Source organism: Dipteris shenzhenensis, chromosome 17, assembly GCF_047967505.1.
Source record: "Dipteris shenzhenensis isolate YYH24624 ecotype China chromosome 17, Dip_SZ_1.0, whole genome shotgun sequence".
Lineage (NCBI taxonomy): Eukaryota > Viridiplantae > Streptophyta > Polypodiopsida > Gleicheniales > Dipteridaceae > Dipteris > Dipteris shenzhenensis.
In genome coordinates, this window is record NC_141612.1 from 53,818,103 (window position 1) to 53,845,017 (window position 26,915).

Consider the following 26,915-nt stretch of genomic DNA (forward strand, 5'->3'; position numbering starts at 1 on the left):
TGGAATCAATGTGCATTCAGAGAGCAAAGTGACTCTCAAACAAGTGCCGTATGTTCCAGGTATAGTTAGATTGCAAGGCCAGAAGCGATTGACATCACACTTTGCCACACCATGGGCTTTTTAGCCAGAGGGGTGAAGGTGTAAAGGAATGGTTGATAGTTGATGTGTGGCGTCTTGCGGATGTTCTATAGCTGGATTACAAGCTTAGTTGACATCTTAGTTGTGAATAGGGATATGATTGTGGATGATATTTTGGGTTTTAAATGGTCATGAATGGAGAGTTAAGAAATGGATCATGTGGGTACTTTATGCTCTCCTTTTTTTAATCTCTCTCTCTCTCTCTTTGGGGTCTATATTGTTGAAGTACTTTTATCTTTGATTTAATTAATGTGCATAGCTTTATACCACATGAAGTTGTTGCAATAATACCCACAATGGCTTGGATAGCACCCTCAGGGGCTGTAATAATGGGTTAACACTAAGTTACGACTTGTGTAATCAATGTTTAGGTCCTATATTATTTATAGAGTTCAAATCTAAGTCATGCTAAGGTATGTAGGGTCCCATATAGGTTGGTACAATACTAATTATTTGCACCAAACAAGTGATACAATGCATGAAACTGTCTTATCCTGTGTGAAGTCTTGGAATGTGATTGGTTGCTAATTCCCCATGTTCTTTGGATTGGGTTGCCTCCAAGGGTTCAAAGGTGCACATGCTTGTGCAGGGCTGTCCTTGGAGAGGGAGGCTATGATACACTTCTGAAGTTTGACAACAATAATGTCCGAGAAAGCTTGAATAAGCCGAACTGGAGTATACACGCCTTGAAATACAGTGAGAGTGGGTTTATGGGAAATCCTAAAAGACTCAGATACACATCTTGACACAAAAGCGATCACATCTATAACTTTCTAGAAGCTATGTGGACAATGCTTAATTAGCCATAAGAGTAAAAGCGTATGTTTTACAGATGGCATGCATCTTGAGGTGCTTTGTTGAAAATTTTAAAATTTCCATTTTGGAATTTTCAGATATCGTAGAAGCATGGGGAGAAGAGACAATGGAGGTTGGCAATATATAGGCTGCTTGAGATGGACATGTGGCCTGGGATGGACCTTGGGATATGTTGAAATATGAGAGTCACCTCCCCACTCGTGAGCCCCATATGAGGACATGGGGGAGGACTTGGAATATGAGGGTCACCTTCCCACTTGTGAGCCCAATATGAGGACATGGGGGAGGATGACTTACTGTATAGGATGGGAGAGAGGTGTTTAGGGCTGCCGTGTGGGCAGCAGACTGGCTGCCACATGGACAGCACATAGATCTACTGCTAGGCCAAGTTGATGAAAGTACCTGGGCCGGTACAGCAGCATGTACAGCAGGTACAAATGGTACTGCAAGTGGTACAGCAGCCGCAGCAGGTACACCATGGACAGGGCAGTACAGAGGGCCTGTAGTGGGAGGAGCAGTCTGCACTGATCGGCAGTGCTGCAGGGGAAGTATTGCAGGTCTGGTCAGGTGCTGCAGCATGTACAGGTGGTCTGGTACAGGGCCAGGAGAAGGCAGGACCTTTGGAGCAAACACTAGGGGACAGCACCTGATACAGTAGCCTTATAAAGGCAGCGAGAGGCAGCAGCAGGTCGACAGGCCTGTCTGCTTGTCAGTTCATTTACAAACTGGGTCGGCCAGGTTTGTGGGGTTATCCAGCCCTATCAATAGGCCTCCTTTGGGGGCGGTGTATCATTCCAGCAGTCCCAGCCTGCAGGTCAGAGTTCAGGGTGAGGAGCAGAGGGATCACCGGATCCACACCTACAGTTCTTGCAGGGCATAATTCCCACACGTCTAGAGCACACCTTGGTGCAGGCCTACACACTATAGGAGAGCATAAGGTGGTGCAACAGAGGGAGCTGTGGCTGCAGACAACTTGTGAGCAGATTTTGCAGGAGTGCTCAATCTGGAGAAGTTACTGGAGTTCATTGGGGACACGCAGTTGACCTAGGAGGAGTCTAAAAAGAGATGCTCCACATCTTCTCTTTTCTTTAGCATGTCAGAGGTTCTTATGTAAAAGCCAATGCAGAGATATTCCACTACAGATTCAATGAACCATGAACAAGCATTGTTTGCTAGAGACTGAGGTTTCTAGAGAGGAAGAGACAAAAGTCAAATCAATGCTAGAGGACATGATGCTAGAGGGGATTCTGCAGCAAGAAGCTCGGGAAAAGAAGTATGATGGTACGGATAAGGATGACAAGGCCTGATAGCTCAGGATAGGAGCAAAGGCAAGGATAAGGGTAATCCTGGCAAAGGCAAGCCCAAATCTGACGACGGAGCAGACTTTTCAGATGAAGACAACAAAAAAAAGAGAAGAAAGAGAGGAAGTGCTTCTATTGTAATGAGCCAGGACATTTTGTGAAAGATTGCAAAAAGAGGAAGGCTGATTAGAAGAAGGTGCCAGCTCGGAGTTAGAGGAGTTGGCTCAACTTGACTGCGGAACTTTTCTTGGTGGCAACTCCGGGTGCTGCTGAGATTCGGTACATGGACCTCAGTGTTACTATCAGAATGTCAGACATTGAGGATCGGTCAGAAGAGGAGATTCTTTGTGAAGGTGATGGACAACGACGAGTGCCTGGAATCATCTAGGTGCTTGGCTGGTGGTATTGAAGCAGAGGGGGATTCTTCGACATGACCTGAGCACTCAAGGTCAGATGGAGGCCATGACTTTGAGGGGGACAACAATACAGAACCACAGTTGGAGCTTGACGGTCCAGGTTATCAGGATTTGTGCTTGGGCTATGATGTCTCGGGTATGTTATTAGGTTGCAGACCTAGCCAAACAGAGGATGGGTTGAAACAGACCCTGAGAGCTTGGTGCTTGGAGGACTTTAGGTTGTTCACCTATCATGAGGGGGACAAGTAGAGGATGGTGGTACTTGGAGAGCTTGAGTTCATAGGCGGGTTCGTGACTGAAGGTGGTGGTGCCATCAAGTGCTGCCAAGGATGGACCTGTGTACCAGATTGGTGTGCGAAGCGGAATCGGACGTGGCAGAGCACGAGCCACTCAGGAGAAGACTATGACGACCCCAGAGGGCTCTAGAGGGCTATGACAGGGGAGCTACTAGAGGATCTATATTGGCAGAATTGGATTTGGTGTTCGAATAGGGTTCGTTACCTCTCCACTTTTGAGCCCCCGTATGAGGAGTGCATCGGGGGGGGGGGTGGTGGACCAGAGAGTAGTAATAGGCATGGGGCTGCCATATGGGCAGCACATGGTCTGTCATGTGGGCAGCAGAGAGAATGTGGAAGTATTTGGCAGAAGAGATCCACCCTGGAGGGCAGATTTGGATCTAGATGCTGTCCACACATGGAGAAGACAGAAATGCACAGGGAAACCAGTTCAGCAAAGGTTTTGGGACCCTATGGGCAGGTTTGGGGCAAAGGATAAAGGGTTGGACTGCCCGGGCCAATGGCTGGAAGCCATGTGGCCAAGCAGGGCCAACCAAAGCAGAGCCCTGGGGGGCTGTTAGAAAATACCCAACAGAGGGTACACACAGCGGAAGACTGATAGTAATGCCCAGGAGTTCACACAGTGTGCGGTGTGGGGTGTGGAATCACAAACTTCTTTACTTCTGTGCATTCAATAGATGTGCAGACTCATCAATAGACAATGAACCGGCCAGATAGAGAAACCACCAAAATATATATTTCCGTCCAAAACTATGGACACAATACAAGAGAGATAGATCCAGAGTCCCACCAATGGTGTGGTCCTCTGATCTTACCACAAGGTCCTTCTCCTATCAGCTGGCTATCTCTAGACTCAAGTCCGCGTGCTCCACCTCGAGCGTCTGTAGACTTTCCGTCCGATTTCACAACAGCCACAACTTGATTGAAACAATGGAAAAAGCATTCTCTAGAGTTTGCTATTGTGTATTCCTTGAATTCATGAATAACACGTTTGATATGATTACACACACTTTTTTTTTGGGGTGAAAACTTTGAATCCTTTATATTACGAAGAAGTTATCCCAAAATTGGGAAGGTGAAAAAGTACATTAAGAGAAAATCTTCGTGTAGGATAGATATACATCATAGACTCTATAGTGAGTTTGCAGACAATCAAAGAGTGATTGCTGCAAAGAACGACGAAACAAAACAAAAGGAGAAAACAGAGGATCACCAAAGACTCTATGGTTTCTATCTTTCCAGAGTCCAGAGTGGCAAGTAGCGAACCAAGGTAAAGAACAACTCAAAATTCGACCGGCGAGGATATATCGCAAAAAGCCAGAAAAGCTTCTCGAAAGAAGCATGAGGAAATCTCAGTCGCAATCTCTGTCGAAGGATGCCCAAGAAGTCACGTGTCTCGAGGCAGTGTCAAAAAATATGAGACATAGACTCCCTCGGAGCCAAACATTGACGATAAATAGTCGGAGCAATACGTCTGCATGATAAAAGCTATCCAGATGGAAGAACCTCCAATAGGACGTGCCATAAAAAGACTTGTTGACAAAGAGGGACCTTATCTTTGATATGATTACACACACACACTTTTTTTTTTAAAAAAGTGAAAACTTTGAGTGCTTTATATTACAAGAGAGCTATCCAGAAAAAAATTGGTAAGTTGAAATAGTATATCACGCGTACGCATGCACGCACGCACCCTCACACCCTCGCACATGCACACGCAGGGCATCTGCATATATCTTGTCAAGTTTAAGAACTATTCGGCACTTGATGTCAAGTGGGTAGATAGGGCTTCTTTTCATAATATCCTTAGGTTTTGCAATTGTATCAAGAAGCTTTTCAGTTGAGGGCAACTGATTAGAAGCCAAGGGGATGTCACCATTTGGTACTTTTTCCAAGAAATAAAGTATAATCTTTATTAGAATTGACTTTGGTTATCCAAGAATAAGTTTTAGTGTTTACTTTTGCTTTGCATTGGTAAACGAGAACTGTGGGGATGCCCACAAGGGACTGTGATTAGTCCAAGAACTAGGAATGCATGCATTTCACTAACCTTTAATGGGTTAAAGTGTTGGAGTTTGTGTAGGACTTGGAAGAGTGCTAAAAGGCTCAAAAAGATGGAGCAAGTGGCAAAAAGCAGGTCCCACAAGGCAAAAAACACCCGGGAGATGGCGCCATTAAAGGACCCTTGGGGTTTTAAAAAGAGCATAAAAGCTGCCCCAAGGTGGACTAGAAGCAAGAAAGCTCAGCTTTTGTAAAAAGTAGCTTTAGAAAAGTAGGTCTAGCTTTTAGCTAGGCCAAGTCTATAAAAGAAAGGGCCTCAGAGCTCCTAGATTCATTCAAGGTTGTAAGTTTTTCCTTCAGCCATATCATGCAACATTCATGCAAGTCAAAATAGTTTGCAAGATTGTCCCAAGTCAGAAACAAGGGATTTGCATGTCGTGAATTTCAATACTTTGAGTAGCTCCTCTTTAAGTACTCTTCATTAGTTCATGCCCAAGTACCTTTGTTGGTGACTTCCTTTTTTTTAAAAGACTTGATGAATATAATATCACCAAACTCTATCTCCCGTTGTATTTTCTTGAAACTATTGTCATCCAACTCCAATAGGTGACTCATATATGTTATCGTTGGTTGATGACCTCTCTCTTGCACTGATGTCAAAATTTTGATCCAACTTTTATATATATCATCCTCATAGGTCACCATATGGGTGCCTTTGGTGGCAAAGTTGGCTCCCATAGACACGTTGGCAATTGAAACAAATATATGGAAAAAGTTAAGGGGAAAATATAATCAATACATCTAAAAGCTAAGTTCGAACCCAACCTCTCAGGGGGGCCGCTATGTAAAAGCTCTCTATATCATGTGCGTTCAAGGCTTATTTGTAAAATCCCTTATCTGTAGATTTTTCATTAATAAAATGTACCCTTTTTCTATACAAATCTGTAATTTTTTCCTGGAATGATTTTAAATAATCCCTTATGAGCCTTCCCGAGGGCACCAAGATTGCTGCGACTTCTACCAGGAGGCTAGAACCTGATTGCGATTTGCTCTAGAAGGCCCATTTCTACTGTGATTTGATCCCGGACTGCCAGTTTGGATTACGAATAGCTTACTAGAGCTCCTAGTTGCTACGGTTTTGTACCTGGAACTGGTCAGCAGTACTGCAGGGCAAGTATTACAAGTCTGGTCAGGTGTAGACGTGGTTTGGTGAGGCCAGCTGAAGGCAGGAGCTTTGGAGCAAGTACCAGAGGCCACGCGCGCGATACAGTAGCCTTATATAGGCAGCAGGTCAGCAAGCGTGTCTGCTGGTCAGTTGGTTACAGAGCGGGTTGGCTCGTCTGTTAACTGGTTGGCCAGGTCTGTGGGGCTATCCAAACCTGTAAATTGGCCAGTCTATCATTCCACCAGTCTATCATTCCAGCAGTCCAGGCTTGCAGGTCACCTTTCAGGGTGAGAAGTAGAGGGATCAAGGGATCCACACCTAGAGTTCTTGCAGGGCATAATTTTCAGACATCTAAAGCATACCTTGATGCAGCCTACACACTATAGGAGAGCATAAGGTGGTGCAGAAGAGGGAGCTTTGTCTGCAGAGAACTTGTGAGCAGATTTTGCAAGAGTGCTCAAAGCATTTTTTGCTTAGATGCTCGTTTGTTGGGAGAGACTAAAATGAAATCTTTTAGTCCTCACAAGTAGTTGTAGTTTGAATGAAGAGAATGTGGACTATTTTTTGATTAGCGTTCTCCCTTAGTGCTAACCTTTGTCACGGCTAAGTCTGCCCTACACCTCCGGAGTGCTGACAAAATCTCAATGTGAAGACCTTTGTATAAATGGATGCTCAAGTATGTGTGGGTGTGTGGATTTGTGTGTGTGACATCATGTGTTTATACTATGGTCTATACCCACTTTTGGGCACTGATGACATTAGTGGGGATGTCATAGTAGCTAGTCTTAGCTATGCGTGATGGAGTTAATGGTTTTCAACCTTATGAGTGACTATCATGAGATTGAAATTGCACCATGTGTTGTGTTTTAAGAATATGACTTTGGGCATTTTTCTGGATTCGTCTAGATATATAGTGCTCAACCTAGAGTAGCTATTGTAGTCCATTGGGATCAGTCGAGGATCTAGGAGTCGTCTACAGTAGAAGGATTAGCAAATAGAGCCTATTCTTGGTGGCTTATCTCAGCATATGTGTGCTGATGGTGTTGACACTGTTTTGGCTATATTTTGTATTCTTTCCATATTTGGAGTGCTTCCTCTTTATTCATAAATGCAGGGAGTGTCATGACAAGAGAAATCACTAATCCGTGATTAGTAGACATTAAAACATTATAATATATTATACGCCAATGATGTAACATGTATTTGTATTTATGATGGACACCAACCGATTTGTTATGGCGGTGGATCATCTCAGTAGACAGGACTAGTCGAGCTGGAGCCATTGCTTCAGACGGTATCGAATTTGGACATGTGATACTTATTCTAGCAATAAAAATGTGCACACACGTGTCTAGGTCCTAGGGGCAATAGGAAGGGAAGGGTGCATTAAGGTGCATTGAATGGTAGATGCATGGGTCATAGGCTAAGGGTAGGTGTAAATGGGAAGATGGAACTTGAGTGATCTCAAGGGACATTAATGAAAGGGTATCACCCTTTCATTGTGAATCTCACATAGCATTCTTAATTCAGCTTGCATTCATCCGCCATCTCTCACACACCTTGTATGTAGGTCAAAATAGAAACAAGTACTCTCACGAGGGTACTCTTCCCCATTGGAGGGCCAATTGGCATTCAAATTCTGCATGCATTGCACACATTTGCATTCTAGAGAAATCTGGTTCTTCACATTTGGTATCGGAGCTGTGACAATCCACGACTGGGACAGAAGAGTGTGGGGGATGGAGGTACGAACACCAAGCGCGAGCGTACGAGAAGGCTGCGGGGAAGAGAATCGTTGGAGGCAACGCGCAGGTGAAGACTGCATGTAAGACGTAGGCAAAGAGCGTTGCAGGAAGGCCATGCGTGGGGAGTTGCGGGCAAAAGGAAGGGCGCGGGAAACAGGAGGCTTGCAAGTCCATACGCGACACAACGTGGGCGCGGAAGTACATGGAAGCTTGCAAATCTGTGCGTGAGACATGCAGGCCTCGAAGACACAATTCCTCAAATTTGAAGTCCTGAGGTAAGGACTTTTTGTGATTTTCGTGGTCTTTGGACGGGGAACGGGGTGATCCCTCCTTGGGTGCAAATAGACCCTTAAACCGTGAGGAAAAGAGACCCCCTCGTTCTCCCCAACGGAAAGTCGAACTGGAACAAGATTTTAAGGGGGTGATCCACCCATCAACTACCCCCTAAAACGGTATCTAGAGCTCCAATCCACTCAAAATAAGTAGCCCAAACGGAGTGCACCAGTTTACAGCAGAAATACAAGAAGGAAAGCTTAAAAGAGAAGGAAGAAGAGGTCATTTCAAGTGTTTTCTTGACACAAATGAAGCGGGAGTCGGATAAGTACCACCAACTCTACAACACTTGACTTTTTATGTAAAATAAACCCCTTTTTCTGAAATTAAAGTAAGTCATTTTCTCTCTTGTATTACTAAAAGGAAAGAATGGATATTTAATAACGAACTTGTCCTTTTTCCTCCACTACCAGGAGATAGGGAGAGAACACCATCACCTCATCCTGAAGAGGATAATGTAGATGAGAGTTACACACATATTGAGTATGATAACCCACGTATAGAATTACCTTCATCTCTCAAGAATCTCTTGATAGGGAGATTTCTTTTAGAAATGAAGGGAGAAATGATTCCATCCAAGAGCAAGGCGCTGAGTTTAGGCCTTTAACTCAAAATCCCATACATATGGATTATAATCCAAGTGCAAGAGGGAGAGAGGAGTCCCATTGATAAGCTGGTTTCTCAACTTAGCCATATGATTGAACAGTCCATTATGACAAAATTTGGGACTAAGAGAGTGTTGAATTTTGGGGATGAAGACTTAGGCACCCCCTCGAAGAGAGCCAAATTTTAACCTCGAGAGAATAGAATTCCCAGAGTATGATGGAGCAAGAGAGGCAGATAAAATCCTCAATTGGATTCGCCATTTTGAGCTATATTTTGCCCATCATGATAAGACCGATCACGAGAAGCTTGCTCTTGCCACACTACATCTACAGAAGGATGCTTTGATGTGGTGGTCCTTATCACAAACGGAAAAAGAGCCTATTCTTCAATGGTCTAAATTTGTAGGGCAGCTTAAGGCCACTTTCATGCCTCCGAGGCATGAAGAAGAATTGACCTTCCGCGGGAAAGGTTCAGGCAATTCGATAACGAGAGTAACGCTGAATTTACAGCTAGGTTCTGGAAACTCTCTTTAGAGTTACTTGAGAAAAGTGAGAATGATAAAAGGAAGAACTTTTTAGCAGCCCTAACCCTGAAAGTGAGGTATGAGGTTGAAATGTTCAACCCAACCACCTTGAAAGACCTCACAAAATTGGCTGAGATTGCTGAGAGGAAATTGAATCCTCGGAAGCCTTTCAACAAAGGAAAAGAGAGAGCTATTGTTAACAAAATGTTAACAGCCAATCACGTCCTGGATGGATACCATTTCCTTCCATGTCTGACGATGAGAAGAAAAAGCTAATTAAGGAGGGTAAATGTTTTGGATGTAAGAGACATAAGCCAGGGCATCCATGGCATAAATGTCCTACTCTATTAGCCAAAATTGCCAAAACCAATTCTGTATAAGGGAAAGGCAAAGCATCCAAGCAGGAGGGTGAGGCTTCTACCTCCTCATTTCTAGGACTCTACGGTGAACATAGACCAAGAGTAAATGCTATCCATTCAGCCAACACTGGTGTATGGATGTGTGAATTGAATAGAGAGTAGGCATATTCATTGTAGAGTATGGACAGAGAATAAATATATCTCTCTCCGTGTAGAGCGTCTGATAGGATGAATAGGGCTGAAATAGAAGAGTTAGAAAAAGAGAGTGATGATCTATAGTCTCTATAGATTAAGAAGCTCTTCATCACAAAATCATCTATAGCCAAGGTCCACCTAGTTCAAATAAACATTTGGGTGAGAGGATCGTTTTAATACTGACCAGTTTGTTGAGAACATGTTTGAGCAAGTTACTGTAAAGAGATTTCAGCAGCTAAGTATTCAGAAGAGGATTCTGAGCATGAAGAGATATTGAAGAGGCACTGCAGTGGTACTTCTGCATTTTGAATATTCAGCATCAAGAGGAACCAGAACTTGAAGATGAGATTTAAGTTCTGATTCAAAAGAGATCGTGTACTACCAAGAGAAGACTATTGCAGAGTATGAAGAGGAGATGTAAATGCAGAAGTAAAAGAGAAGCGTACGCAAGAGAAAGAGACAAGAGAGGATCCAGAAGAGGACTTTTGCCCATTCAAGTAGGAGGGAGTGTCATGACAAGAGAAATCACTAATCCGTGATTAGTAGACATTAAAACATTATAATGTATTATACGCCAATGGTGTAACATGTATTTGTATTTATGATGGACATCGACCGATTTGTTATGGCGGTGGACCATCTCAATAGGTAGGACTAGTCGAGCTGGAGCCACTGCTTTAGACGGCATCGAATTTGAATATGTGATACTTATTTTATTAATAAAAATGTCCACACACGTGTCCAGGTCCTAGGGGCAATAGGAAGGGAAGGGTGCATTAAGGTGCATTGAATGGTAGATGCATGGGTCATAGGCTAAGGGTAGGTGTAAATGGGAAGATGGAACTTGAGTGATCTCAAGGGTATCCCCCTTTCATTGTGAATCTCACGTAGCATTCTTCATTCACCTTGCATTCAACCACCATCTCTCACACACCTTGCATGTAGGTTGAAATAGAAACAAGTACTCTCATGAGGGCGCTCTTCTCCATTGGAGGGTCAATTGGCATTCAAATTCTGCATGCGTTGCACACATTTGCATTCTAGAGAAATTTGGCTCTTCACAGGGAGTGAGTGGGCGTTCAAAGTTTTTGTTCGTCTCAAGTATTTCTTTTCTCCGATGGGTAAGTGTTGGCTATCACAATGCAATCCTTGTCTCTAACAGGATACACAGGGCTAGATGGACAAGTGGCTTGAGATACATAGGCACCCTAAGGTTGAAGACAAGGACTGCAATATAGGAGCAAGAAGTTAGAGGAAGCTAGAGCTGTTCCACATTGTGGAGCTAAATGTCCAATGGCAAATTCATTCCATGTTGAACATGAGCACCCAAAGCAGGAGAAAGAAAGAAAGTGTATTACTAAAGTCTTCAAAAGACCGAAGGGTCTATGAGATTGGAAACAATGAGCTGTGTGGGTGGATCCTCTAAGTGGGCATTTGCCGGCAAGGCAAATACGACATAAAAACATAAACACTACAAGGTGTGTGAGCCCATAGAGAATGGGAGCTGCGGTGTGGCATCACTGTGGTGTTCTTGAATCCTCTATATGCTATCTAGCGAACCAAGTCCACGTGGCGGCTGAGAATGAATAAGAGGGGTCTTGGTAGGTAGAGGCTCCGTGGTGTACATATTTGCGGCAGCATAAAACCCATGATAGAAGTGCCATTGTCACACCCATTGACCGTGCCTGTGGTCTGGTGAACATGGAGGAATGATCCCCATGCATGATTTGCGGATTGATACTTTGACAAGTATGTCTCATCTTGCGCTCCAAGCCTCGCCTACGTACTAGTCCATGCTATCCAACTGGAAAAACTCAGCGATCACACTTCGGGTGGGGTATGGCTAAGCATCCTAATTTGTCTAAGTGTCCCGAGGAGCTGATCTTTGGATCATGCAACCTCATGAATAAAAGTCGCCAGACGCCTTTGATCCGGGTGAGACAGGAAGCTGGAGAGGGGTCTGAATCCATCCCTGAAAAGACAGTGGCGATCAGATCTCATAGTGCATAGGGCATTGGAAAGATCACATGGAGTGCAAATGCAGCCCTCTCTAGGTATTCCCTCAGCTTGTCCAGACTAAATGTGTTAATCAGGCCTTGAATGTGTGTAGCTAAGATCCTTTTAGATAACTTGGTCCTCGTGGTAAGTAAGTGGAATGGAGGGTGCCTCAAGGATATACTAAAAGGGGGGGAATTTGTCCATAATAGAGTCGCAGGCTCTCAAACCATCTGCATGTACAGACATACAAACGCCTCTGATTGCCCTCAACTACTAATGTCATTGATGCGGATAAGGCAAGCCATGGTAACCTACTTGAGGAACAATAATCCCTGACTTGGTGAATGTATGTGATCACCTAGAATGCTGTGTCAAGTTGGACTGGCGGTACCCCAAGCTCGGCCAAAATGATCTGGTGTGGGACTGACGGCTTATGGAGGATCATCCATGACAATAAGATGACATGGAGCCTTTCCACTCGAGCCTATTCTATCTCTAGTAGATCAGGTCTCTAGAAGCTCGACCAAAATGATATGGTGTGGGACTGGCGGCTTATGGAGGATCATCCATTACAATAAGAGGACTTGGAGCCTTTCCACTGAGCCAGTCTATCTCTAGTAGATCAGGTCCTTAGAAAGGATTGCCATATGTGCCCGTTGGGCGGACCAAGGAGGTGATCTACTAGGCAAAGTAGAAGGGAGTGCACTGAGCTTGCCTTGTTGTGATAGTTTGTGGAGTTGTATATGCGAGTTGATCTATTCTTCGCTTTGTTATCATTGGATATGTGCCTAAATTTGTGATCCATTTATCGTTCTCATGCACCTCTCCTTTCCTTGCACATCTAGCTTAGAGCGGGTGTGTTTTTTCCTCAAGTGGCCGTAGGCTGGCAATAATCAAATACTTCCACAAAGTAGTTGATCTACCCCTCAACGAATTTTGGCAGTTAGGATGGGGCACTTGTGAGTTGGTTGTTGGAAAAGTAAGTAGGTTATGCGATAGTCCATTTTTTCTCGTGTAAGGTTTTCTCTTTGGAATTTTGGGGCTAGGCAACACTCCGGTCTTATGCTTTACATTTCTTTGTCTGAGGGGCTAAGTGAGAAAAAAAATGTATCTTAGGAGAGATTAGAAGGGCACAACACAAAGCAAGAGGGACAGTACATCCTAGTGGGTTTATGAATGACGAAGCATTACTTGTCTGTGATGTGGGTGCGCAATCAATGTGCTCTTGAGGTTGCCAGAGCTACCAGCTTAATGGAAGCCCTTGCTGAGCTAGATGAGAAGTGGTGGTCCAATCTTGATAGAAAAAGTCCAAAGGGAAGCCACTATGACCTTTTGTGATAACATGATTGCAATTGCTTTAGAGTAGAGAATCCAAAAGGTAATGGGACGGTGAAAGACATTGACACTTTCGTTCGGCATTAGACATAAAGACGAAGGGATTCCACATCTCTAGATATCACTTGGTAGATCTATTCACCAAGGCATTGCCACGGTTTAAATTTGAAAGATTCAAAGGACTTTTGTGTATCAGACACATGAGACCATCAACTGAAGGGGAATTGTTAGAATATATGATCTCATGTGTGTAATGTTAGTAGTTGCATAGGTTACTATTTTTGGGTAGAAGGGCATACTATTTTTGGGTAGAAGGGCATATTGGCAACCCTAATGTGGCCACATGTATACAAGGTTTGAATTTTCTAATAGATGTACATTTGTAGGTCTTATGTGTGGTGCCTACATTCTTGACAGATTCTGAATAGGAACTTTCATTATTTTCTAAAGTAGAGGCAAACTGTTGAAAGAGAAAAAACGGAATTTGAATTGTTGAGGATTATCTCATCTGGATTTTCCTGTCTCTGCTTTGCTGACAGGATGCTTCAAAGTCAACAGTGTGTGATAATGATGATGGAGAGGTAAAGAGTTGACCATACTGTGTGGAGATATCCTCTTTGTTTTTTAATCAGTGTCTTCAATTGATCTAAAAACCCTCGAGTAAATGGGAGGGAGTGGGGAGACCTGCGTTGCTCCCATGTCGGTTTTTAAACAGGAACTTTTAATATTTTCTGCAGTAATGAGGCAAACTGTTTTAAGAGGAAAACTTGAATCAAAACCTGGAGAATCATTTAATCTACATTTCGTGTCTCTGCTTGCACACAGGATGCTGCAAGGGCAACAGTGCGTAATGAGGATGATGCTTCAAGGGCAACAGTGCGTAATGATGATGATGGAGAGGTAAAGGGTGGAGACGAGGGCTGTGAGACAAATGATGTTTACTTGCACGAGGCATTTTTAACAGACTGGAAACCCAGTTCAGGCAACTCCACATCCGCAACCGTTTCTCTTGCAGCTCATCCAGAAAGTGCAGCTAAGCTGCGTTGCTCTGCATCCAAGGCTAATGTCTTGAAAAGGCCATGCCAAAAGGGTCCTGTACTACAGAAGAAAGTAGGCAAGAGACATATGGACAATCCTTCAATTTCAGGAGGACAATTTCAGCAAATGCTGTCGTGCACCTTTTCTGATTGCTCTACCTCATCTAGACTATTAATGGAACATCAGCAGGTTCAGACTTACCGGGCTTTTAGAAAAGGTATGCAGACGATTAAATTGGCCCCTGGCCTGCCATCATTGAATCTTCCGCCTTCTGTTCGTGTAATCTCCCAATCAAAGTGGAATCCATCGTTCCCCAACAATACCACCCATGTGTTTTCACAACAGAAATGCATACCCAGTTTTCAAAATCGAAAGGGAAGCTTGGCAACTGTATCAAGTTATCCCCCTATGCCTCTTGTTTGTCCAAAACCTGATTTCACACTTCCTGAATCTGAGGACGGGAAGCCAAATTCTGCAAAAGAGCTACATGCTGAAAACCATCAATCAGCACCCATCTGTCAATCTGAGATTGGAAGCAATTATTTTGGAGTGGCAAGTGGACAGTCAGGATTGAAAATTAAGAAGGCATCTAGGTTTATGGAGTCTGTAGTTTCTTCCCAAATGCTGGATTCTCTCGGTCTTAGCAAATCTTCTGCAAAGCAGACTGGGTCTGTTAAGGAGAGTCCTTGGTCCAAGATGCATCCTCTTTTAATGCAGGGCACATTTGAATCACTGTCATTGTCAAAGGCATGCTCTCTTCAGATGCCCAATAGGAATGCTTCTTCAGGTATGTCCCAATGTAAACCTGCTACAGGACAACTACCGCAACAAATTCCTCAATTTCACCCTTTCTTTGGTGCCCCACTAGACAAAAGCATCGTGACTAAAGCACAGACCTTGTGTTCTGTCACATCATCTTCAAATGAAAGTTCTATTGCTGGGCCTGGAGAACTTCACCCTTTTTTGCAGAGAGAGGATGAACATCAGACTGGCTCACTTAACCAAGTCAGAGGTGTAGTCGATCCTAAACTTTCTGCACAGATGTATCCCCATGGGCTTGCAATCAGTGGATGTATACTGGATGCAAGTATCAGACAACGACCATGTGCACCATCAGATTCAGTAATTCGTCCAGAACCAGTGCGTGCTGTGCAGGACCAACAGAGAAGGCAACTACAAGAGGTCCCCTTGAAGAAAGTCCCTGGTTTGAGAGAGCAAAACCCTTCGATGTTAACAGTTCATAAAACAAGGGTTCCTAAAATTGCTTGCAAGGAAAAGGTTTTCCGTCATAATTTAGTCACATGCAAGAAGAAAGGGAAGGGAAAAGTTAGTCTACTGGAATCTGGTGGGGAGGAGATAAATACAAGTATAGTGATGGAGAAGGAGGAACTTAGTGATTCAGACGAGGAAGTGGAGGAAGAAGTGCAGTTTGAATATGAAGAAATGGGTGATTCTGAGAGAGAGGAGTCTGATCACAAGGAACATGTTTCTGAAGTAGGCAAGGTATATCCATTTTCTTTCTTTGTTACCGTTTTCCTTACCGCTTAAAATTTATCCGTGCTTGTCAATATAGAGAACCTGAAGCTTTTAAAACTAGCTGTAACTTTGATCGTGTTTGCAGGATATGGCTTTGCAATACCAGGAGGATGGAGACATTGAGTTTGAGGAAGAGGAAATTGGATCAGATGATAGTGATAACGAAGGAGCACAGTCATCCAGGGGAGTCTCTGGTGTTCAACTTGTACAAAATGATCCTAAAGATGCGACGGTGCCAGGAATAGATGGAAAAATAAGTCTTAGACAAGCTGGCATATTTACTTCATTTGGGCAGCAAATGGACTCTGAGAGCAAGGAAACACTTGAAAAGGCAATTTACAAGGAACATCTAGGATATAATATGAGAGCTGAGGGGGGCGAGTCTATGGATGGCTAACTACTTTCTTGAAGAGACTGTGCCAGGCCTCTCTAATCAGTAGCTTCCCAAGGAACAGTTCTGATCAATGGAACAAGAAAGATGCAGTTGTTAAAGTAACCAGCAATGAAGTTCCCCATGCTCGAGTGTTTTTAAAGGAAAGATGAGTCAAAGTTGAATGTTAAAACTGCAACAGTCTGGGCTCAAAATCACACATATGGGGATGGACAAAAATGAAATCTAATTGCTGAACTGCAGTTCATAGGGCAGATGTAGTTGCTGGCTATTTTGAAGCGAATCACGGCAATGTCTTCCTAAAACAAGCCAGAGTGGTACTAGCTATCAGGGATAGAAAAGATGAACGAAGTTGAGGGACAATGTTGTACAGTAAAAATCTCTTGTACAGCAGCGATTGTACCCTCTGAAAGGCAACGCCACAAAAAAATGCCTTGGAGAACGGATTCTTAAAAAATTGGCATTTTTAAATCATGGCAGTGGGGATTTGCTTGTAACTTTTTGGCAGGCAAGCTCATTCTTCGTTCTGTGGTAGAGGCACAGGTTCTAAATACTACTGCATTTGAATAGCAGGTCTTAACACATTTCACATTTTTTCGAATTGGATGAGTTCCAATACCCTCCCAGGTAACATTTTGAAGCACTGCCCTTCCGTAAGGTGGAGTATAAATGCATTATGGGAGGAAGCTTCTATCACATGAGTGATAAAGGATTATCAGATATTAAAGCTCTCAAATTTTATTGAGATCACAATCAAAGAAGAATTGCAAGCATGCTTGGGATTTCATGTGTAATCATGTATTATTTTTTGAATTACTTGTTGATGTCATCCCTCAGTGCAATAATTCTCTCAAATAAAGGTGTGTAGCATTGTTGAATGATTGTTGCTGGTTTTTGAGCAATCATGTCCAAATTCTTTTTTGGGTGGTAATGTGAATCACTTGAGCTTGAGGCTTGCTATAATCAATTTACAATGATAGGCTTGAAATATCACTGTTAGCTTTGGTTCAGGGAGTTCTTCATTGCCCGTTACTTAACTTTGAAGAACAATAGAAGTTGAAAAAGTGAACTTGGACAACAAATGAGAAATTCAGCCCTCTGTGGAGGCCTTCAACACATAAGCAAGGAGGTTGGGACTCCAAACCCAACGAGAAATTAATCAAGTAAGGCTATGGGAGAAATGTTGCTCGAGTAACAAGCATAGAGGCCATCATAACTTTATAGCAATTGTAGAGAAAGAGCAAAAGCATTTGTTGTTGGCAAGCTTGAGGGCTTTAAAATATTAAAGGGCATTGCCTCAATGCGGGCAATACAAAGTGACTCAAGGTGCTATTAAGAGACCATCCCACCAGACACTTTGGAAACAATGAGTGGTTATAGCAACATGGTTGAGAATTTAGTGCAGTGGATACCTATAGGATAGATGCTACCAATGGCAATTGGATCCCATGTGGGGCTCATATAACATGAGTGGCAAGTTCATGGGGACATAGGCAATGAACTATGTTGAAGACTTGAGGTAGTTGAAATTGAATAGGGCATCTTTGCTAGTGAGTAGGCTCTCATTTTGCAATACTATTTGGGTAGCTCCTAATCGGGATTTTTTCCATCTCCTACTCATGGTCGCATTGTGGCAATTGTTTCCCTTAAAACATCCATGTTGTGTCATCCATGCAAGATGGGAATAGGGGAAATGTTTCAATTTGTATCACTTATCTAACGTGTTTTTCCCTCTTTTGTCCTAAGACATGTCACTTGTTTCAAGATACCCCCAAATGGATTACACATTTTAAGTTTTCAATTTTAAAGGCAAAATTTTTCATGTGAGCATGATTTGAAGTGTGCATGCAATCAACAATGAATCCATTCAAAACTATAATCTCACTTTTTGGAGCAACTACAACAAAAATGCATGCCATTCAATTCAGCCCCATGCACCATCCCTTAAGAAGCAATTGATTACATGCATGAAGCAATCCAACTTCTTCATGCAACCCAAAATTTCAACCTTGGAATCCTCAAACAGTAATAAAGAAATCGAGAACATTAAAAATTGTCAACATTGACAATTTTCAACCTTGGAATCCTGAAACATTAATAAAGACATTGAGAACATAAAAAATTGTCAACATTAACAAACTCAAAATTTCCTTGTAATGATCAAATTCAAAAACATCATGAAAAGTTAGCAATTGTGATATACGTTCGACCACATGCATTCAAATAATGCATAGACTAGTCAATCAAACTTTTAAGTAGTAGAATTCGATATTCACATTAACAAATGATCAAAAGAGGTTGCTGCATGCCAAACTAAATACACATAACATCATTTCTTTAACAAAATTCCATAAGAATTGTAATAAGCCTATAAACTTAGTCCAACTTAGCAATAAAAAAAGTGAAAGAAGCATGTGAAGACATTTCCATCTTTTCAATAGTTCCAATGGTTCCTACTGGAGATCACAATCAAGTCAATGATAGACATAAGGAAGTCATTGGGATATGTGACACTGTAGAACATCCAACTTTAGAATGTGAAAGTGTAATTAATAGTCTTTGTGAAATGTGCCAATCCACTTTTGCAAGATGATACAAATTCAAAAGACATGTTAAATTAAGTCAAAGTCAATAGGTTTATCAAGCATGGCACTTTCTTTTCAAGATACGAAAACCTTTCATAAACCTATGTTAGCTTTACATAAGCTTATCGTAATGCAATTCATGCAAGAAGTAGAAGAATGTAAGGAGTGCAGAACGGTTTGCATCGATAATGTACAATTTTGTAAATGGACATGAATGTCAAGCAACCAATGTCAGCACCAAATCCCAACTACAATATTGAAGGAAATAAAATTTCCTTGATCATTCTTCCATAATGCATGAATTCCAATATGGATAGTGCAAAATAATGTCAAGGATTACCATCATCCACAAAAATAAAAGAAAGAATAACGATAAAATCAAATGAAAATATATCAAGATGTCATCCAATACTTCAAAGAGAATCAAAATGAGTCACTACTCCACCATGTTTTATATACTAGATCCAACTAGTCTTGAAGACAATGCATTTACATTTTATGGAAAGAAACATGGAATATATCAATGCACATCTTTAGCAACAATTGGATTTATTCATAATTTCAAAATGAAGGCAAAAAATTCAAATGCAAGTTTCAAATAGCACAAATGTTTAAATATCTCGCACATTCGACAAATGAATAATATTTGAGCATTAAAACAAATGTGTGTGTGTGTGTGTGTGCGCGCGCACCCATACATGCTTATGTGTGTTTGTATGTGTTTGTGTGTAAAGATCTTTGCAAGTTCTCAAGTTTTCTTTCTCAAAAATTTCTAATGGACAATCCCCTAGATTGCACACTCAGTTCTATATTGTGACACACTCATGCGATCAAACAACAAAATTCCAATGTGACAACATCTTGACATGTCAACAGAACATTCATTCATGTAGATTATACACGGTCTTCCCAAAAATAGTTCATAAGGAAGCACTATAAATTCTCATGTCTAAAAGTTTATTGGCTGATAAAACAAAAATCTCTCTTTGATGTCTTCATCCACACTATATGCACTATCACGTAGCTATCTTACATGGAGAAGACCATAATGCAACATGAGAAATAACACCTATAGTACATGGAAATATAAAATGGAAATAATTCTTATACTTCATGATAGATGGTAATATGTGGATGCAATCATACCAAGGCTGATAAAATAAATCCTAACATCGAAAAAGCACAAGTAGATTGGGACAAAAAGGACAAATATGCCCAGTAGTTCATCAAACAAAATGTGCAAGATGTTTTGGCCATATGGTCAAAAGACAAGCAAAGTATTGACAAGGGGGTTCAAGAAGATGGTCTGTACAAGAGTAGTTCCATGTTGTCTAAAATGATACATGTGCTTCTAGGTTATGACATGTGAACTATAGTACTCTTTTAGACGTACTGAAGAGTCGCATGGTGGTTCAACTTCCAAATATTTCAAGCACACCACCTATTACATGGAGGGAACGCAACATCAACATCTATTCTCATATAATATGATGCATGCAAAAGAAATGATTTCCTTTGTACCTGTATACGTGCACCCAAATCTATTGATATCACCTTGATATTTTGTATGCATGGGGACAAGTTGATCTAGCTCTATTACTTTACTATTTAGGTGTGAGGGTGTGCTCTAAAATTCTCTTGCTAGATGGCATTGTCATCACCCATCCCCTTGCCTCTTTGTCCCCTCCTCCCCTCCCTTTCTTCCCCTCTACTCTTTCCAGCCCTCTTCTATTACTATGCTCCATTACTTCCAAGGTGGAATAAATCATATGCATTTAAGGGGCCAATGAGCCCAAAAGTCCACACCAGGCATCTAGATGTTCTTGGGCACTGGCATGCATATCTTGTAGTCTTTCTTATGCTAGCTTTCTATTGAATTTCCCTCATGACCTTTGCTCAAACCATAGCTTCAATGTCCTTCTTGGTCTCTCTTTTCTTACTTGGCCCTCTCACATGTGTCTTTGGGCTTGTATCAAGCCTTTTCTTTTATTCTTGCAACTCCCTTCTCTTTAGATTCTTTTTACTTTAGAGCTCACTCTTTCTCTAATAGCTCCTTTTTCTCTGTTTTTGGCTTTAGCAATGTGATGAATTCATCCAAAGTGAGAATCTAGGTCTCAATGAAGTTGATAAAGGTACCTTGTACTTTACTCTTTCTTATAAATTGTTTGCATGGGGATTTTAAAAGAAGAGGTGAAATGTTCTACTATGTATGATTGTAGTAATACTTCCTCATTGTCCTCTTCTTGAGAGAGTTTTTCGCCCCTTTCATTAGATAGGTCCATGAAGTAAACTCTTTCCACAAATGGCCCTAATTCCTCCTCTTGTACTTCTTCCCCTTCTTTCTCTTATAGACATGAGCATGTTGGGACAACTTTAGGAACCTTTGATGCATTTCACAAATCTTGGAGGTTTGCATTTTCTAGGCTCTTTTGCGTGCTTAAGCGGTCAACTAAGTGCCAATATCACATTAGTTGCTTTTGTGTCATCATCAATGGCAACACAAATACCTATGTGAGCTTTCTCAAGTGCACACTTGACAAATATGAAAATTCATGTGTGCCCTAAAGCCTACTCATGTGTTATTCTTATTGAAACTGTGTCCTTTCACTTATTCCTACACATCCATAGTTGCATTCGGTGCTTCAAGTGACATTTGAAAGGTTTGTAGATGGTCATATCTAGAGGTTGTAGCTTAGGATTCATATGATATGGAAAAGGCATAACATCTAGTGCTATCTTTGTAGTCGATACAATTAGCTCTAACATTATATGAGACTTGCACCCATTAGGGCCACACGTGAAAGTTTAAAGGAATCAATTTTCCAACTAAATGGCGGAACTAAAATTTTGTCATCGTTACCAAAGCCTCGGAATGTCCATACCATTGCCTTACTTATAGTCTTTCAAGTAATTCCAAGCCCTATCATTACATCATAATATGTACATGGTTGGATCACATTTGTGCAACATAATACCAGCATAGCTCTATGGATTTAGAATTAAACCCTTTACATATATGATCCCGCTCTTTCTAAGCACCCTCACACCCCCAACTCTCTCGGCCTAGTAGCCAATCTCATCATAATTCCAAATACATCTTGGATCATATTCAATTATTGATTGTATAGCGACTCTAGTTTGTTATAGAATCTGCCCACTAGCCCCTTATTTAAGTTTATATCTCTTCATCATCCAGGCGTTGTGTCACCCTTAGAATGAGCTCAAGAATCCTACCTTGGAGTCCTCATCCACCAATGTTTGTAACGGGTGTTTATCTAGCTTTCATTAGGACGATGTTTGAGCCTCTTTTTTTGGGTGCATCCATCTAAGGTGGAATCCCCCATCTCATCTGTTACTCTCGTGGGGAGAAGGCTTCTCTTTATACAACCTATTGATGGTAGAACCTCATCAAGTGTGAAATAAGTCATCATGGGGCAAATCCAAGATCAAGTATTCAATTTCCTTGATATGGGATCATTACACATGGTGGGAATGGTCACTTGACACTTAGGTATGGCAAGTCCTAATCATTTGATTCAACCTGTTAGGGAACTTTAGGGCTTGCAAGACAATGTCGACACACATTAGAGTAACAGAGGACTACGAAGAAGAGACCTTAGCAATTAAGAAAACGTGAAATCTTGAAAATTTGGCAATCTCATGAGGATAAGATGTTTTGAGCACGAGGTGCTACATGGAGAGTCCTTTTCCTCACCACTAGGGATAGGAAGTCTCTTACCTTAAGTATCACACAAAAATTAGTGAGAATAGTTTTAGTGGGCTAATTCAAATCTATGTGGCTTAATTCCAATGTCATGAGATCAATTCAAATTTTTGTAATTTTACAAAGGAGGGTTTGTAGATTGATTTTGAAATTATGGATGCAATTTTCCTAACATATCTGAGGAATACTTTTTGTTACAACTCCACTTATGGTCTAATTAGTGTAGAGACAGGGTCCAGTTCTAAACCCATAGGGTAGCGACAATAGGATCTCCATCTTGATCATGAGCACCAATACTAGAGCATGATGCCGTTACATCCCTCTTGCAATGTAGCCCAAAAGCCAAACAAGCATCTTCCAAACTTGAACACAGGTATGCCATAGCATGTATAACCGTAGACCTGCCTTACCACCATAAACACCTCACCTCGTGAGACATTAAGAGATGGGTAAGGCTTCACCATTTCTAGTCGTTCTTTTTCCTTGAGCCAAATAATCACATCTATGATTGAATGGGGCAAACTTGGTAGATGTAGAGGAGGGTTTTAGGCTACACATAAGAATGTAGCAATAGTTGTGTCCTTTAGTGCATGTTCTTAGGTAAGGAGGGTCTGCAGAGCTGACTTTTAGAAGGGCCTCCAACATCTTGTCTATTTATGTGACTCTTTGGATGATTCAAGGCCTTCATATTTTGGGCCATTTATCTTAAGGGTGACATGCCATAAGCAAAGAAAAATTGTAATAGTATGGAGTTATCTCCACATTATCGATCTCATTTTTGAGATCCAAAGCACAAGTCCTTTCTTTGTCCCCATATGTTTGGAAGATCATTTATGAGCCATATTTCATGTTACACATCCTTTCGTTATCCAATACTTCTTGAGTCAAAAAATATATGGTACTCTTTCTCGATCCCAGTACTCTTTTATTTTAAGAAATCTATATGGTCCTTCATGATAGGAATGTCGCATTACATGTTCCTTGCTCTCACTTAGATGTCATAAACACTCTTACATGCTTTTTGTCCATGCTTTATATGTCATGTTTACAATCCTCCTTTCTATTTATTTCATTCAAAAGGATCATTCTCCTTATCACAATCTTTGTCAAATGTTGATATACACATTGGAAGTCATGAAGAAAGAACGACTTATATAACAAGTTTCATATGGGTATTTGCAAAGACCATAAGTAAGTAATCTAGTTGGCTTTGCCTTTAATAGTTACTCATGCAACTAAATCAATTTGCTCATATTGAATTAGATAATTCTACAATACTTGAATGAGGTCAATAGAGCATGAACCCTTTTGCACCAAGATAAATCAATAAGTGAGGGTGAAATCATCCATTCCCTATGCTTATACATGCCTTCTTGGACTTGCAAGGTGCTAGCATTGTTCACTCACAAGAAAGATGCCCATTCAAAGTCCATCTCACTATCCAAATACTTGAATTTCCAATACAAATCATAGGATTTCTTTTCATTATTAAAGTACCATCTAGTCTAGATAAAATTGACAATATAAAACGATTAAAGTATGTGATACAAAAAGTAGTTAAGCTAAAGGTGTGTGTGTGTGTTCTTCCTAAATCTCTACCATTTCTCTTTTTACTGCAACTCACTATCAATCATGTCTAATACAAACTGCTAAAGTCTAATATGCATTGTCCATGGAAGGCCATACATTGTTGAGACGAAGAATTATACATCTTTATGTATTATCATATTTTCTCACTTGTCCCATAAGATTCCTTATCCATGCTGTTGTAGATGTAACTGTTAAGTTGTATATTAGATGAAAGGGGAACCAAGTTCAAATATGACCAATAAGTTTGTTATAAACTATTAGGTAAAGATTCTCCCTAATCATGAAATTCATTTTCTTACAAATCCATTCCAAATCATGCGATATTATAAAGTCATCCATTACATCTAATAACCATTCATTTTTTTTAAAAATAGACTAAACTAAACTTTATATGTCACGCCCCAAAAGATGTACAATATTAGTACAATCAAGAATACTTTCCTAAAGCAACATGAGTCAGTATGTCCCCCCTGACATTGAAAAATGGGAAATTCCTATTAATTAGTTGTGGAGAAAAGAAGAGGGGTGAAAAGGAAGAGGGCAAGGCCATGATTAAACTAAGGGATAAAAGGAGAGGGAAGAATAATGGAGGGTACGGGGCATTAAAGAGGAAGCTACTTGAGATTGGGGAGGGGGGAGAGGGACCAACTATGAAGGGGGCATTAAAGAGAAAGGGACATGCAAAAGGGGAAGGGGGAGGAGGGACCATTTATAATATTCTAGTTATCTTTAGAGTAGCTATACTACTCTATAGCTTAGGTCGTAGAACTCAAGTGTGTGAAACACAAGATTATGGGTTCAAATCCCTTCTTGAATTTTGCATATAATGTGCAACCCTCTTAGATATAGGCTTAAAAGATTTATCTATGTATAAAATAAAATAATCCATGCCCAAACATAAGTTAATTAGCCTTAAAAGATTAACCTATGCATAAAATACTAGATTACTTACTTATGGTCTTTGTAAATACCCATATAATGTGTAGCCCTCTTAGACATAGGCTTAAAAGATTAACCTATGCATAAAATACAATAATCCATGCACAAAAATAGCCTCCATGGGCCAAAAAAAAAAAATAATAATAAAGTTGAGCGCGTATGTCTCCCCTTCGTATAGAAACTAAAAATTTGTACTAAATAGGTACACCCAAATTGAATTTGGGGGCAATTAATTAATTAGTTTGTGGGGAGGGGAGAGGGCTTGAATTAAATAAAGGGGAAAAAGGGAGGCGCAATAGTTAGAGGGGGAAGGGGGAGGGGCAATCTCACGGGTGGGGAGGGGAGAAGTTGAAATAAATAAGGGAGGGGCATTAAAGAAGACTTATGAAGGGCATAGGGCATTATAAAACTATCATAAAGAAAAGAGGAAGAGGATGTAATATTACTGATGGTAGGGCTCACGAGTTGGAAAAGGAAGTTTTTGGGTTCTAATCTTTTCTTGAACGCTTGGGGAAGTCCCCTTGCACATACATAGTCTATGCATTAAATAAATTAAGACATGCATAAATAAATTCCAGATTGATCTTAGTGCTTCTTGCCATCCTCGAACCATGGCTTTTGAACCACTTCTCTGGCAAGAGTTTCGAAGCAGTTTTGTCATCCAACGCTGTAAAACCGCTCCCGATTCTTTTGGCCAGCACATCCGCATAGGACTGAGAGTCGAAAGGGGGAGCAGGGCTACCGTGATCCGAGTGAGGGTCTCCATGCTCTTCCACAGGTTTCGCAGATGGCGTCTCAGCACTCTTCCCAGAAATCGTATCTTTCTCCGCAGACATTGTACAATGCACACTCTAGAGGACTCTCCCAAGTAGACTCAATCCATCTTGGGTGCTTCGCCCTACTCACTCGAGGGTAAATTGCGGAAGAAGACGGGGGCATGCACTGGTTCATAGTTTTAGACAAAGAAAGTTGCATCTAGGGGCTCTGTTAGTAGTTTTTTTCTAAGGTGGTGCATTAATGAGGTAGTTGAGGCAAGGTTGTGAGAGCTGCAGGAGACATATTGCACGTGTCTGCAATGTCCGTGTGCTTGTTGCTACAAGGTTTGTGTGAGGTATTAGTAGATCCTACTGCAAATGAAGAGCCACCCGTGGAGATGTGTCAGACAAAATCACAAACCAAAACATGGACAAGGACGTGTCCCGCGAGATGGCGATGGAGAGGAGAAGGCATTACTGCCCTGCTAATGCCATTTTCTGTGGTTGTAGTCCAGGATGCTTGTAGTGACTCATCTCTATTGAGGGTATTAGGAGCTGTTTCCATGCAGGGGAAAAAGCGCCATTTCCTCTGTCGGTGGCTGTGGGGATTCCCAATCGCCACCCCATATTGTGTTTCCATGCCCATGAATTCAGGTGCTGCACTACAGCTGCAGGATCAGGGACGAGCAATGCAGACCACTGTAGAGGCAGGCCAGAGCTATGCATTGGGGGATGGGAGAGAGGGGATTGGCTCGATGAGTTCCACGAGGCTGAGGCTCTCCCTTCAAGGGAAGCTGCACCTAGGAGACCCATTTGGATCCAAGTATTTTTGTTGGATCCAAATGGTCTTCGTTCGCTCCATTCACCACCTGAATGCTCAAGACATGCATTGCAACACAACTTGAAGACATGCATTGCAACATAGTGGACACAAGAACAATGCAATCATACAAGGAAAAGATAGCAAAGGATGTGGGCATGGCCATGAAGTTTACGTTTGGCTCTAAATAGGTAAGGTTGTCTTGGTTTATGCCTCTGCACATTTTTGCTTCTTGTTTTTAGAATATCCAGATGCACATAACAAAAACCATGTGGTCATGCAAGTTCCTACATGAGAATGCCCTTGAGGA

General features: G+C 41.5%; 1 protein-coding gene across 2 annotated transcripts in view; it reads left to right on the forward strand.

The window, feature by feature from the left end:
• DUO3 (Homeodomain-like superfamily protein) overlaps positions 1-17,040 on the forward strand; it is a 62,168-nt gene extending 45,128 nt beyond the window's left edge. For both annotated transcript variants that reach the window (XM_087388060.1, XM_087388061.1), the window contains 3 exons: positions 13,767-13,808; positions 14,053-15,768; positions 15,887-17,040. In XM_087388060.1, coding sequence (XP_087244186.1) covers positions 13,767-13,808; positions 14,053-15,768; positions 15,887-16,198 — 2,070 coding nt within the window. In that variant the 3' untranslated portion in view covers positions 16,199-17,040. The remainder of the gene's footprint in view (positions 1-13,766; positions 13,809-14,052; positions 15,769-15,886) is intronic.
• The last annotated feature ends 9,875 nt before the right edge of the window (positions 17,041-26,915 follow it).